Source organism: Equus quagga, chromosome 7 (assembly GCF_021613505.1).
Source record: "Equus quagga isolate Etosha38 chromosome 7, UCLA_HA_Equagga_1.0, whole genome shotgun sequence".
Lineage (NCBI taxonomy): Eukaryota > Metazoa > Chordata > Mammalia > Perissodactyla > Equidae > Equus > Equus quagga.
This window is the reverse complement of record NC_060273.1, coordinates 103705902-103720603: the sequence shown is the minus strand read 5'-3', so window position 1 is coordinate 103720603 and position 14702 is coordinate 103705902. Positions and strand designations below refer to the sequence as shown.

At 35.7% G+C, this 14702-nt stretch overlaps 1 protein-coding gene across 1 annotated transcript in view; it reads right to left on the bottom strand.

Moving 5' to 3' along the window:
- Positions 1–436: 436 nt before the first annotated feature.
- The window catches only part of PJA2 (praja ring finger ubiquitin ligase 2), a 69327-nt gene continuing 55061 nt past the window's right edge, over positions 437–14702 (bottom strand). The window contains exons 8-10 of the mRNA XM_046666624.1: positions 6400–6514; positions 5900–6021; positions 437–3620 (exon numbers count right to left, since the gene is read on the bottom strand). Coding sequence (XP_046522580.1) covers positions 3495–3620; positions 5900–6021; positions 6400–6514 — 363 coding nt within the window. The 3' untranslated portion in view covers positions 437–3494. The remainder of the gene's footprint in view (positions 3621–5899; positions 6022–6399; positions 6515–14702) is intronic.

Here is a 14702-nt window from a genome sequence, read left to right as displayed (position 1 = left end):
GTGGGTGAGGTCTTCGAATCCTTTGGAAACCACGAGGAATCTTTTTAAACAGGCACACTCAAGACTCCCATGCCTGATTTGGAGGAAGCACTGAAGAGAGACGGGCCTCCTTCCTGGAACTGAGGGTTTCTGCGGTGCTGAGTCAGTGTGGAAATCAGGCTCTGCTGAACCTACAAGGTTGTTAAGAATGTTAGGTGGGAGAGGGCAGGGACTACTCCTTCAGACCCCTGCCAGAAGGAAGTCCATCAAACACTGCTGTACAGCTGGGCTCTCTGTTACAGCCTTCTTAGATCACAGTTCAAGGACTATAAAATTATGTACTCAGGAGCCTATTCCAGACTTCTTTAACAGCTATGTTCTTTGCCATTAACACTAAATCCTCCAGGGGTTATATTATAGAAGTGATATGACTGCACAATTAAATATTAGAAATGACCACTGAGTATATCCTGTTTATTGTTTATGATTTACACGGAAAATGATGGATTGGGGTTGTAGAACAATAAACCAATCATTACATTTAGACCTGGGCATTTGAAAAACTTGCATTCCATTTTAACAGTTCATATATATTTAACAGCTTATATATAAATCCAGATCACAAATAATCTTAAGAATTAGAAGCTTAGAGATAAACAATTAAGAAACACAAAAGAGAACCACATGGATTTACCTTTAAATATCAGCATTGATATTACAAGAAAGAAGAAAATGTCTAAAAAAAATAAAATTATTAGGTTAAGTCACTTAACATATAATAGAGAAATAAGAGAAAGAACATTTTTATTAACATTTATACCTATTTCTAATTTACCTTCATATATTCTGATCTTTTTCAAAAGGATCCAAGATGTGATCAAAGAATATTTTGGCGTCTAAACTTATCAGCTTCAGTTTCTTACAACGAAAACCTTAAAATCTCAATTTTCTTTAAAAAAAAAAATCTTACAACTTTTACTCAACTTTTCTCTTTCATAGCAGCTGTTTATAGAGAGCAGGGAGCCAAGAATGAAGGACAGAAACAGATGGAAAGCAAAAGTACAACAGCTATCTTAAGTTCAGCTCTCTCAACACTGCTGGCTGAGTTTGGAACCAAAACCTCTTAACAACTGGCAGATAATAGCTAAGCCTTAACAGGCAAAAAGAAATATTTTCTTTGGGACAGCTGCTATCTAGGAGAAGAAAACCAAGGTCCCTTAATACTGCCTAAATATAACGTGTGGCTTATTACAGAGAAATCTGTAGCAATGTCAATTTAACCAGTAAGTGTCACAACTGATCAACATTACTTAAAGGAAACAAATAACAACAACAAAAAAATCACATTAGCCACAAATTTCCAGAAACAAAACAAAATTTAAAAAATCACACTAATCACAAATTTCCACAATATACACAGAATTAATTTTAATCTGATCTGACTCCTTGACACTAACTGATCATCAATGAAATATGGCATGGAAAGATCACAGAGTAGAAAACAAGCCAAGATTAGTTTATATAACAGTGACTATATACATCAGAAGAAAAACATGCTAGCTAATGCAACATTAAGGCCTGAATATAAGCATTTCCAAAGTCACAGAAGCCCCAAAGAATCCCTAAATTACAAAGTCACCACATTACATGCATGCAATGTTCAGTTTTGTTTTACCCATAAAAGGATACACAGTATTTTGCTGTAAATACCAGACACATTTACAATATATGCAAAAATTAGAATGCAAGTGTTATGTTCCTTATATTTAAGCCTCAGATGTGCCAAGAGTGAAAATTCATTTATTTTTAAGAATGGAGAAAAGGGATGGAATATAAATAGAGAAATTACACAAATAAAATGGAATTTTGCATTTGGGAAGCCATATAAATATTCCTTTTACATGTCCAACCTAAATTATCAATGTACTACTTGCATGGATGTACACTCACTATGTGCTTTACTATTTTACTTGCTCAAATAAGGTATTCTAACACCCAGCATTCTCTGGTGTTGACATCAAATCTGTAAGTTAAATATGACATCCATGTTTGTACATACTTGCCTATTGGGTGTGATCACCTAAAGTGGAAAGCTATACAATCTCAGTTTGGGGTTATATAATTACAAAGATGACCCTGTGGGTCAAATTCCCATAAAAAGAATAAGAAGCTGATTTCCTCACTTTTGTAGAAGCTTGTGAACAACTCTTTTTGAGGGTAAATCTGAGCTCAGGATCTTCTTTTCTCTTTTACAGAGAGGAAAACAAAGGAAACGTGTTAAACGTTCAGTTCTGTTCGCACAGTCACTAGGCAATCATATAATCTACTGCCTTTTCAACATTGGCTTAATTTGAAACTATCTACTTTTGTTTTAGTCCAGGTAAATAATTTTGCCAAAATAAATTAGTGTAAAGAAACAAATGCTGATAATGTAAGATTAATAATCCTTGTTCAGGAATACTTTAAAGGAATAAATTATAACACAGTAAGGTTTAGATATGACGTAAAAAGGTATGACCAAATCTGACCCATACCCCGTCATTTTTAAGCTTTATACAGGGTAGTACTATTTAACCTTCTAGTTTTTTAAGGATTCAGATTTTCCTGTGGGATACAAATAACAACTGTTTAAACACTTTATGAATGTTTTTGGACTTTCCAAAATATTTCAGAACCAAAATTACCTTAAACTAACCATACGAAATATTTATTAAACAAATGTGCCATGAGTGTTTTGGACCGTCAAGTATAATTTTAAGCAAGTAGAAAGGATTTCATAAGGCCATCTAATTCATCTCCTTGTACCAAGCACTGAGCACACTAGTTGTTCATATGCTTTACTAACCATACTTTAAGCACATCCACCATTAAAAAAATTATTTATTTTACTACTTAACCATTTTAGATTACATTTAAGATTTAAAAATTTTGTGATGCTCTAGCCAGAATTTTAGCTTTTGTTTTGGCATTCTAAAAATCCTAATTTTAAACAAAGATGGAAGAGTAAACACCTTCCTAAAAAACCACTCAGTATTATGAACTAAGCGGTTTTGATGTAGCAAAAGCAAAGGGACCAGTGAAAAAGTATGCTTTAGAATTCTTTTTATTTCCAATGAAACCAAATTTTACTACTGTTGTGATCATAGTCTTTACATTTGATGCAAATAGGAGAGCTTAATTATAATCACTTAGTGGCAGTAATTCAGACAAAACCAATAATGTGTGCCACATAGATGATTATTTCTTCTGGGGAGAGTTAAGTGATAAGCTTGACTTTACAATTAATATCAACATATTCAACTAAAGAAAATGGATGCACTGCTTCAACATTCAGCTTGAAAATGTTTAGTACTTTCTGCAAACCTAAATTTAGTTTAGAAAGGTTAATATTCTCTTTCTAAACTATGGCATAGACTATATATAGCATTTTTAATATATTTATATATAATTATTTGCACATCAGTTTCAGAAGGAATTTGCAGATTGATAGACTGATCTTATTCAAGTGTTGAAGTTTAGGGGGCTTCTGTGGTACTGTCATTTGAGGGTGGGGCATCGTGATCAGGCTCGGAGGAAGCAGCTGCAGAAGCTTCAATAACCGCAGGCGGAAAATGACGGCGGCACACAGGGCATGTTCCCGACTGGAGGGAGAAAAAAACAAGTTCACAGCCAATGGAAAGGTTTTAACTGCCACACAAGTATCTTAATGAAGAAAAAACAGTATCATTACCCTAGAAACAAATCAAATAACTTAAAAACAAAGACTAAGTAAACTCCAAATTCACACAATACAGAGAAGCAAAATTCTGATGCTATTTCCTCTTCATCCTAATCAGACTCTAATTTCTTTGAGGGTAAACAGTGTTTCTTAATCATGTTTGTATCGTTTAGGTCACTCACCTTTCATTTAGCGAGTATTAACTGAGAGTCTGCTACACTCTCTACTCAGCATTGGTGCCACAGTAGAGGGTGAGCAAGGCCTCACAGGGCATGTCCCCACCTGAACTGAATTATTACTATTTAATCTATGATGCATATATTAGAGTAAACCACAGACCTAATTAATGCAAATATTTATTATACCAAATCATCCCCCTAGGACCTCTGTCGCATATACTAAAACCTCGCTTTAGAGTAGCACAGATATGTCAAAGCAGATGGACCTCAGCCCTTCTTTATAAGGCATATAAGTACTTTTCAAAAAGATATGGAAGGTTAGGTGCCTTCCAAATGATAAAACAAATCAACCATAGACCTGGGAGGGAAGGTGGGACAGGGAAAGAAGTTATAATGGGAGTACAACATTTTAGGACCAAGGGAAGATTATAGAGATATGTCATCCGTGATAGATTATCCCCTCACAAATTTGGTCTTCTTGCTGAAGAGCTCTCTCTGACAGAAAGCAGGGTGAAGAAATCACACTGGTGAAGGTGACAAAAATTTGTATCTCGAGAGCCTTTTTCCCAGAGGAAAGGCTTTACACTAAGCTGTTTCCTGACAGGAGAGAGACTAAAGAGATTACTAGGGTTACAGCAAAGGGTAATAGGGTTATAGCAAAGGCAATGACAATTCAAGGCTGTACAACATATATGATGTTTACAATTCAAGAATTTAATTCAACAAACATTTATTACGCACTTGCCATATAGACTGGGCTCTAAAAGCAACATTTTAGAGTCAGATAGATGAGTGAAGTCTCAATCAACTAGATACTAACTGTGTAACCTGAATGAGTAACAATCCTCGGAAAATGGGCATAAGGATATCAACATGTCCCAAAGTTACTGTGAGGAATAAATGGGAAAACACACGTGAATCATCTAGCAGTGCCTGACACACAGCAGGCACACAAAACACCAGATCCTTCTTAAGGCTCTGATACCATCATGGGAGTTTAAAGAAAAGGGCTATTAAGGATAGAAAAGGTGGAATTTAAGCCAGACCTACCTAGATCATCTCATCTTACAGATGGTATGGAGAAAGACCACATGAGGCTAAGTAAACATGAGCAAATGTACAGAGGAGCAAATCTGAAGAGACAGGCTGGGGACTAGATCATAGAAGGCCTTGAAAGCTAAGACAGAAACTTTAGATTTTATAAAGGAATAGTGAACATTTCTGCATTGGATTTTAGAAATTTTAAGTAGAGTTTTGACAGAGATGAAGAGGTAGTAGAAGGGGAGAAGAACAAAGAAAGAGAAAGGCAAGAAAAGAAGGGAGGAAGGAGAAGAAAGGGGGGCAACAAGGAAAGGAGTGGTTGTAGGGAAAAGAGGGAGCTATACCCATAAGTAAATAAGCTGGGAAAATGATTTGGGCATTTCTACTGAACTGTATGAAAATATCCTTTATGCACATAGAGTTCATAGAGAAGACTTAAGGAAAACTCTTTTTTCCTTAAGTAATTCAAATATACTTAAAAATTATTGGGTAAATATTTAAGGACAGTATATAAAAATTTGAATAGGAGGTACTTGGTAAGTTATTAAATATTTCTCATATACATTTTCAGAGACACCAATCCGTATTAGCAGAACAGCTGTATATTCTTACAGTACTCTGAGTAGTGCCAAAGACTTCTTTGCTTGAAATACTTCTGAAAACACCAGATTTCAGGGATATAATTAAAGATCTAATTACTTTATCTTAAAATGATTTTTTTGATATTTAATCATTTCTGAAAATGATTAACTATCTTAAGTAGTTAGTGTTGTCTATACTGTTTTACAGACAATGTCAGTAAAGTAAAACAGTTCAATATTAATCTGTAATCATTAAAAGGCAGCCAATTTTTAACACTGAATTACAAAGTACTACAAAGTATGTAGTTAAATAAAATAGGCTTAAAAGACTGCCACCATCAATCAACTTTTAGGAGAAACTATTAAAATATTAATTTAAAAGAAGTAGATCTAAAACTTACCTTCTGTAGCCAAATTGAGACACAAGGTTTGTGAAAGAAATGGTGACAGGGTAACTCTGTTGCTATGTCATCCTTAATGTATTCACTGCAACAGATTGGACAGCACTGCTCCTGACCAATAGCTGAAAACAACAAGTAATTGGATCTATCAATCCCAGAAAGTTCAACTTTAATAAAACTGAAAATCAACATATTAACTCATAGATGATACCTATGAAAAACAAAAGTACCAGACTTTGATCAATTAATTGGCAAACATGTTTCTGTCTAATACGTGACAATTTGGAATTTAATAAACATTGCTTTTGTAGAAAAGCTGACTAGGGAACATCTGTCCCAGCCTATCATTTGATAAATTAAAAATATTCTAGGTGAAGTTTGTTAGAATCTGGTTTCACAGAAAACCTAATGAAAGTTTCTAATAGTATTTTATCTTTTAGGTATGTTGATAACAGACATGTACGGTGTCATTTGACGTTCAAGATCCACCTTGCCCTTACCAGTGTGATCTTCGAGAACAAGGGTTTCTGGAAGACCATCAATGCTCTCCTTACTAGCTGGTGGATTGGCTACCTCAACATCCACTGCAAGAGATTCTAAATGTGCCAGGGCAGTCTGAAAAAGAAAAGTCACAGTTCTTTGTTAGAAAACACTTTAAAACAGTACTAGAAAACTATTTTTAAAGTTATCTTCCAAAATTACATATACCATTATTCTCTTCCTGTTAAGCTTCTTTTGCTTCACTCTCCTGCTCTTTTTGCCTCATTGCAAAAGGAACCATCATCACTACCCTCAAATCAAAACATGAAAAAACATACCAAAAAAAAGCTCTACTTTTCACAAGTACAACAAAAATCTACCTTGTCTCAATAACCATCTACTTGCTCATTATATACATATTTGCAGAAGAGCAGTTATCTCTTCCAACTTATGAGCTCCTGTGTAGAATCAGTAACATGAAAGAAAGTAAACATTTTAGGCAGGTTCAACTCATGGAAGATAAAATGTGGCTGAGGTTACCAGATGTTCAAGGTCTGTGAGCAAATAATACATTCCTGAATGGCTATATATACTAATGGTATAGAGTTAGCATACCCACATTACTAGCTCACTAGTATTACTAGGTTATCTGGATTGCAAACTTTAAGGGTTCAAATGTCTGTATAAAGTTACTATTCTAACAAGGATGGAAAGAATATCAGATCATATGACCATCTAGTATGAGTCACTCTCATTCTTTTATGGTTTGATTAGCCCTTTGGGCTAAAATTAGATTCTAACTGCAGGTAGGACATATTTGCAAGAACAAATATCCACTGACAGATCAAAACAACCCAAATATCCATTGACAGATAAATGGATACACAAAATGTGGCTGGTAAACGTAAATAGATAGTGAAATTCAGAATACTCTGATACTGTAATATGGTGGTGTGTTAACCACTTTACTCAAGTATAAAGGTTAAAGGACAAGAGTATTAAAAGTAACTATAGCTACAATAATTTGTTAATGAATATGTAATAATAAAAAGAAGTAAATGTGACATGAAAAACAAAAGGAGGAATAAAAGCGTAGAGTTTTTGCATGCAATTGAAGTTAAGCCGTTATCAGCAAAAAATAAACTGTTAAGATGTTTTATGTAAGCCTCATGGTAACCACAAAGCAAAAGCACACATTAGATTCACAAAAGACAAAGAGAAGGGACTCAAAGAATACTACTATAGAGAATCATCAACTCACAAAACAAGGCAGCAAGAGAGGGAGAAAGGAACAAGAAAATTACAAAACAACCAGACAAGAATTAATAAGACGGCATGAGCAAGTCCTTATCTATCAATAATTACTCTAAATGTAAATGGACTAAATTCTCCAATCAAAAGGCAAAGAGTGGCTGGATGGGTTAAAAAATAAGACCCAATTATATGCTGCCTATGAGACTCACTTCAGCTTTAAGGATGCATAAATGATCAGAGTGAGGGAAATTCTTCAATATAAGTGGAAACATAAGAGCTGGGCTAGCTATACTTACATTAGACAAAATAGACTTTAAGCCAAACACAGTAACAAGAGACAAAGAAGGTTATTACATAATGATAAAGAGTCAACTCATCAAGAGGATATAATCATCATAAATAAACATGCACCCAACATCAGAGCACCTAAGTACACTGAGCAAATAAAAATAGATATGAAGTGAGATCAGACACTAATACAATTAAGTAGAGGACTTTAATACCTCACTTTCAACAATGGAAAGATCATCCAGACAGAAAATCAAAAAGGAAACTTTGGACTTGAACTATACTTTAGATAAAATGGACCTAACAGACACATAGAGAACATTTCACACAGCAATAGCAGAATACACATTCTTCTCAAGTGCACATAGAACATTCCCCAGGATAGATCACCTCATAGATCACAAAATGAGTCTCAGCAAATTTAAGACGACTGAAATCATACCAACTATCTTTTCTGACCAAAATGGCAAGAAATGAAAAATCAGTAACAGGAAGAAAACTGGAAAATTCACAAATATGTGGAAATTAAACAACACTGTCTTAAACAACCAATGGGTCAAAGAAGAAATCAAAAGATATCTTGAAACAAACAAAAATGGAAAGACAACGTGCAAAAACTTACGGGATGAAGCAAAAGCGGTTCTAAGAGGGAAGCCTCCTATAGCAATAAATGCCTACATTAATAAAAAAAAGAAAGATCTCAAACAACCAACCTAACTTCATACCTCAAGGAACTAGAAAAGAACAAACTAAGCCAAAAGAGAGCAGAGGGAAGGAAATAATAAAGGTCAGAGGAGAAATAAATGAAGTAGAGACCAGAAAAACAATAGAAAATATCAACAAAACTAAGAGCTAGTTTTGAAAACACAAAATGAACAAACCTTCACCTAAACTAAGGAAAAAGAGAAAACTAAAATAAAATCAGAAATAAAAGAGAAGACATTACAAGTGATACCACAGAAATAAAAAAGGTCATAGGAGACTATCATGAACAATTATACACCAACAAATTGGATACTCTAGAAGAAATGGGTCAATTCATAGAAACATACAATCTACAAAGAATGAATCATGAAGAAATAGAAAATCTGAACAGACCAATACAAGTAAGGAGATTGAATCAGTAATCAAAAATCTCCCAACAAAGAAAAGGTTGGATCAGATAGTTTCCTGAAAAATTCTATCAAATACCTAAAGAAGAATTAATGTCAATCCTTCTCAAAGTCTTTCAAAAATTGAGGCAGAGGGAACACTTCCAAATTCATTTTACGAGACCAGCATTATCCTGATACCCAAGCTAGAACACTACAAGAAAAGGACAGCCTAATAGCCCTGACCAACACAGATGCAAAAAATCCTCAACAAAATACCAGCAAACCAAATTTAAAAAGATTATGCAGCACAATCAAGTGGGATTTATCCCTGAGATGCAAGGATGGTTCAACATATGCAAATCAATAAAAGTGATACATCACATTTATAGAATGGAAGATAAAAATCATATGATCATCTCAATAGGGGCAGAAAAAGTATTTGACAAAATTCAAATTTTTATCCTTTCATGAGAAAAACTCTCAACAAATTGGGTATAGAAGGAACATACCTTGACATAATAAAGGCACACATATATGACAAGCCCACAGCTAACATCATAATCAACAGAGAAATGTTTAAAGCTTTTCCTCTAGATCAAGAATAAGACAAGGGTGCCCACTCTCACCACTCCTATTCAACGTAGTACTAGAAGTCCTCACCAGAGCAATCAGGCAAGAAAAAGAAATAAAAGGCATCCAAATCTGAAAGGAAGAAGTAAAAATTCTTTGTTTGCAGATATAATCTTATAGACAAAAAATCTTAAACACTCGTCCAAAAAATGTTAGAACTAATCAATGAATTTGGTGAAGTTGCAGGACACAAAATCAACATGTAGAAATCAGTTGTTTCTATACATTAACAATAAAATATCTGAAAAAGAAATAAAGCAATCTCATTCACAATAGCATCAAAAACAATAAAACACTTAAGAATAATCTTAATCAAGATGAAATTTATGCATATTGAAAACTATAAGACTTTGAGGAAAGAAACTGAAGGTACAAATAATAGAAAGATATCCCATGTTCATGGACTAGAAGAATCAAGATTGTTAAAATGTCCATTCTACCATTACCCAAAGCAATCTACAGATTTAATGCAACCCTTATCAAAATTCCAATGGTATTCTTCACAGAAATAGAAAAAACAATCCTAAAATTTGTATGGAACAGCAAAAGACCCTGAACAGGAAAAGCAAAGAACAAGGGTGGAGGTCTCACACTTCTTGATTTCAAATTGTACTATGAAACTACAGTAATCAAAACAGTGCAACACTGGCACAAAAACAGAGATCAACAGAAGAAAATCAAGAGCCCAGAAACTAACCCTGGCATATATGGACAAGGGAGCCAGGAATACTCTATGAGAAAAGAAATACTCATTCTTCAATGAATGGTGCTGGAAAACCAGATAATCACATGCATGAAATTAGACTTTACATCACTCACAAAAGTTAACTCTAAACGGATTAAAGACATAAACAAAAGACCTGAAACTGTAGAAGTCTAAGAAAACATTGGGTTGACACTCGTCTTGGCAATGATGTTTTAGATATGACAACAAAAGCATAAGCAGGAAAGGCAAAAATAAATAAGTGGACTGTATTAAACTAAAAAGACTCTGCATAACAAAAGAAACAATAAAGAAAATGGAAAGCAAATCTATGGAATGGGAGAAAATATTTGTAAATTATCTATCTGATAAGGGGTTAATATCCAAAACATACAAGAAACTCAAACGACTCAATAGCAAAAAGATCTGATTAAAAAATGGGCAGAGGACCTGAATAGACATTTTCCAAAAAAGCTATACGAAAGGCCAACAGGTACATGAAAAGATGCTCAACATTACTAATCATCAAGGAAATGCAAATCAAAATCACAATGAGATATCTCACACCTGTTAGAATGGTTATCATCAAAAGATAAGAAATAAGTGTTGGTGAAGTTGTGAAGATAAGGGAACTCTTATGCACTATGCTGGTAATGTAAATTGGTACAGCCACTATAGAAAACAGTATAGAATTTCCTAAAAAATTAAAATAGAACTATCATATGAGCCAACAATCCCACTTCTGCGTACATATCTAAAGGAAATGAAATCAGGATCTCGAAGAGATATCTGCACTCCCATGTTCACTACGGCATTATTCACAATAGCCAAGATATGGAAACAACCTATGTGTCCATCAAGAGAAGAATGAATAAAGATGTAGCATGTATACGCAATGGAATATTATTCAGCCATGAGAAAGGAAATCTTGTCATTTGCAACACAACATGAACGGACATTGAGGACATTATGCCAAGTAAAGTAAGTCAGAGAAACACAAATATTGTATGATACAACTTATATGTGGAATCTAAAAAAGCTGAACTCATAGAAACAGAGAATGGAATGATGGTTGCTAGGGGCTGGGGAGTGGGAAAAATTGGGAGATGTGGATCAAAGGGTACAAACTTCTAGTTATAAAATGAGTAAGTTACTGAAATCTAATGTACAGCGCAGTGATTATAGTTAACAATACTGTATTATATACTTAAAAGCTGCTAAGAGAGTAGATCTTAAATGTTCTCACCACAAGAAAGAAATAGTAATTACGTGTCGTGATGGAGGGGTTAACTAACCCTACTGTGATAATCTTTTTACAATATATATACGTGTATCCAATCAACACATTGTACACCTTAAACTTACACAATCTTATATGTCAATTATATCTCAATAAAGCTAAAGAAAATGTGGTGTATATATATATAATGGAATATTATTCAGCCTTGAAAAGGAAGGAAATTCTGACATATGCTACAACATGGATGAACCTTGAAGGCATATATGCTAAGAGAAATAAGCCAATAACAAAAGGATGAATTCTGGCAGTATGATTCTCCTTAGATGACATACCTAAATAGTAAAATTCATAAAGACAGAAAGAATGGTGGTTGCCACAGGCAGGGGAGCAGGGGGGGTGGGATGGGGAGTTATTGTTTACAACAGACTTAATGCCACTTAACTATATACTTAAAAATGGTTAACTTTACATTACGTGTATGTTACCACAATAAAAAATAAACAAACAAATTGGGCCTCTCAGGTAGGAGGAGGATTCTGCCTGATAGTTAACATGCCGTTGGCTGGGATGGCAAACATGGTCTTGTGTATACTCCTCATGATCTAGCCTAGATATTTTAGCAATGAATTATATCTTTCCAAAAAGGAGTTGAGATGACTTACACTGGAGGATAGGTCCAAGGCCAAAGCAAAGTCAGGATTAAAAAAGGAGAAAGCAAAAATGTTCATCATAAGAGTTAACAACTACAGTTAATAATATTGAACACCAAATTTGACTCTGGATTTGTGGAGATACTGCAAAAAGAAAAGCGTTATGTCAGTGCTTGAATTATTGCCTCTCAGTTCCAAATTCACCTTTCATTTCTGCTCTGTGAAAACAGATCTGGGCCTTTTGAATATTCTTCCCTTGTCAGCTAGCATGATCTTAGGCTTTGTCAGTAGAGGGCGCTGGAGAGACATCACAGGAGGAAGGGACAATGCCTTTTGGTTCTAGTGGGCTTGCTGGGGCAGGGCCCTGCAGCATGTGAGGCTTCCCTATCGTGGGCTTCTGCAGCACAGATGGCTTCTCCAGCACCAGGCTCCTCCAGTGTGAGTGGCTCCTCCAGTGCCTGGCTCCAGAAGCACATGCAGCTTCTCCAGTGCTTGACAGCTATAGTATAAGGTGGCCAGCAGCTTCTCCTGGCACCGATCCTGGGTGGTTTTGCAGCAGAGTGCTTCCAGTTAGTTACTTCCCTGTGAACAGTTTCTCCAGCACTCCAGAGGGCAGATTTCCAGCAAGTTGTGCCAGAATAGTAGCACAAACACTTCTCTAAGAACCACGGTTGTGTCCTCCCCATCACAGTCTGTATCTCAGCCATGGGGCGTGTGGAGGTGGAGTGCTGTATCTCAGCCCTAAGGTTATTCGTTAAATGTGCTATGCCTATATTCTCTAGAGTTCACTTTATTTCCAAGTAGCCAATCCCTCATTACTCTAATCCCCTACTGCAGTTAATAATTCTTTATATTAAATTTAACCTGTTCCAATTATTGTTTTCCCTCTTGTGGCTGAGCCCACACTGATAGAGAATTTGATATCAGGCATGGTTCTGTGAAGCAAGAATGGGATCTGGGGATTGGCTTGGTTGGGCTCAGTGCCGAGCCCAATAAAAACAGGATGCTATCAATCCATGGCCTGTAGCGGCATCACAATAAATCAAACTATCACCGTGGCTAACTGCAATGAAATGCCAACTAAAGCACACGTCTTGGGAGCCCAGGTGGCTGCTGCGCTTGATTTTATGGTAGTAATGATGACTACAAACATTTTGATGTGGGATGGATCCTTTTGAGTGCCTGTGCACGCTTACAAAGAGAAAATGACAAACTCAGACCCATTAACTCTGAGAGCAAAGCACAGTATGAGAACCAGTGTCCATGATAGCCCTAAAAAATTCTCTTATTTCCAAAAACCAAACATAAAATTTAATTGTGTGACTTATTGAATTAAAATGAGTTTTTCATCTTTGTCAAGTTTCAACCACTGATTGGTTAAAGAACAGGATTCTGCAATTTGGAATGGGGACATCTGGTTGGACTCAGATGAAACTGACTATTTTGATCCCCAAGTCACTCGGAGCCTCCTTTTACCAGTAGAAATAGTTTACCCTCCACAGGCCAGCCTTCCTCTATTTGAAAGTCCTGTGATAATCTCACTGAGAGGATACTTCTCTTAGTATTTCTATGCCCAACAAAGTTACCAGAAAACTACAGCAGCCAAAAAAGACAGGATAATTGAGGACACAGACTCTTCAGGAACGTAGGTTTGGGTCACTCCACCAAGTAAAGAACCCTAACCAGCTGAAGGCAGGGAAAATATGGAATGTGTTATGGAAGAAGGAAACCATAGCTAACAATTACAGAAACAAGAACTAGTAGCTTTGCTTAATGTCTAGATATCTGCCTGTTAAATGTGTTTATTTGTATCTGCTAACCACTTTCTTTTTCTCTCTCCTCATTTTTATTTCATATAGCAGTTAACTTGACAATTTAACCTTCATATAAGAGAACATTTCAGTGTGAGTGACTGAATTTGTGGCGTAATTAACAGCCAGTGATGGATATAATGACTCTTGGGACTGTTCAGCTGTTCATTCTGGGAAAAGGGTATAAAAACATCACTTTTAAGAATAGCTGTATCTTGTTAGGTAGAAATATAGTTGTACTGTTGTTGGATGGGAGCTCAAATGTGTGTAAAAAGGTGTATATGGAATCCAAGCAGTCAAAGGGATGAACTATTACAGTTATCAATTATTCTTCTCAGATCCAAATTCACTATTTTTGTCAGCTCTGTGAAAATGGATTCGGGCCATTTAATATTTTCCCTTCTGACAGTTGTCATGATATTAAGCTTTGTAGCTACAGGATGCTGAAGGGACACTACAGGAGGAAAAGGGCTTTGCTTCCAGTCCTGGTATGCATGCTCAACAGGCCTCTGTGGCATGCGTGGCTTTCTCTAGCACCAGACTCCTGCAATGCACACAGTTTCTGCAGCATCCAGCTCTTGTGATACACGGGACCAGCAGCACCCAGTGGCCAGTAGCTTCCCCTAGCATCCACCTTGGACAGTTCTGTAGCA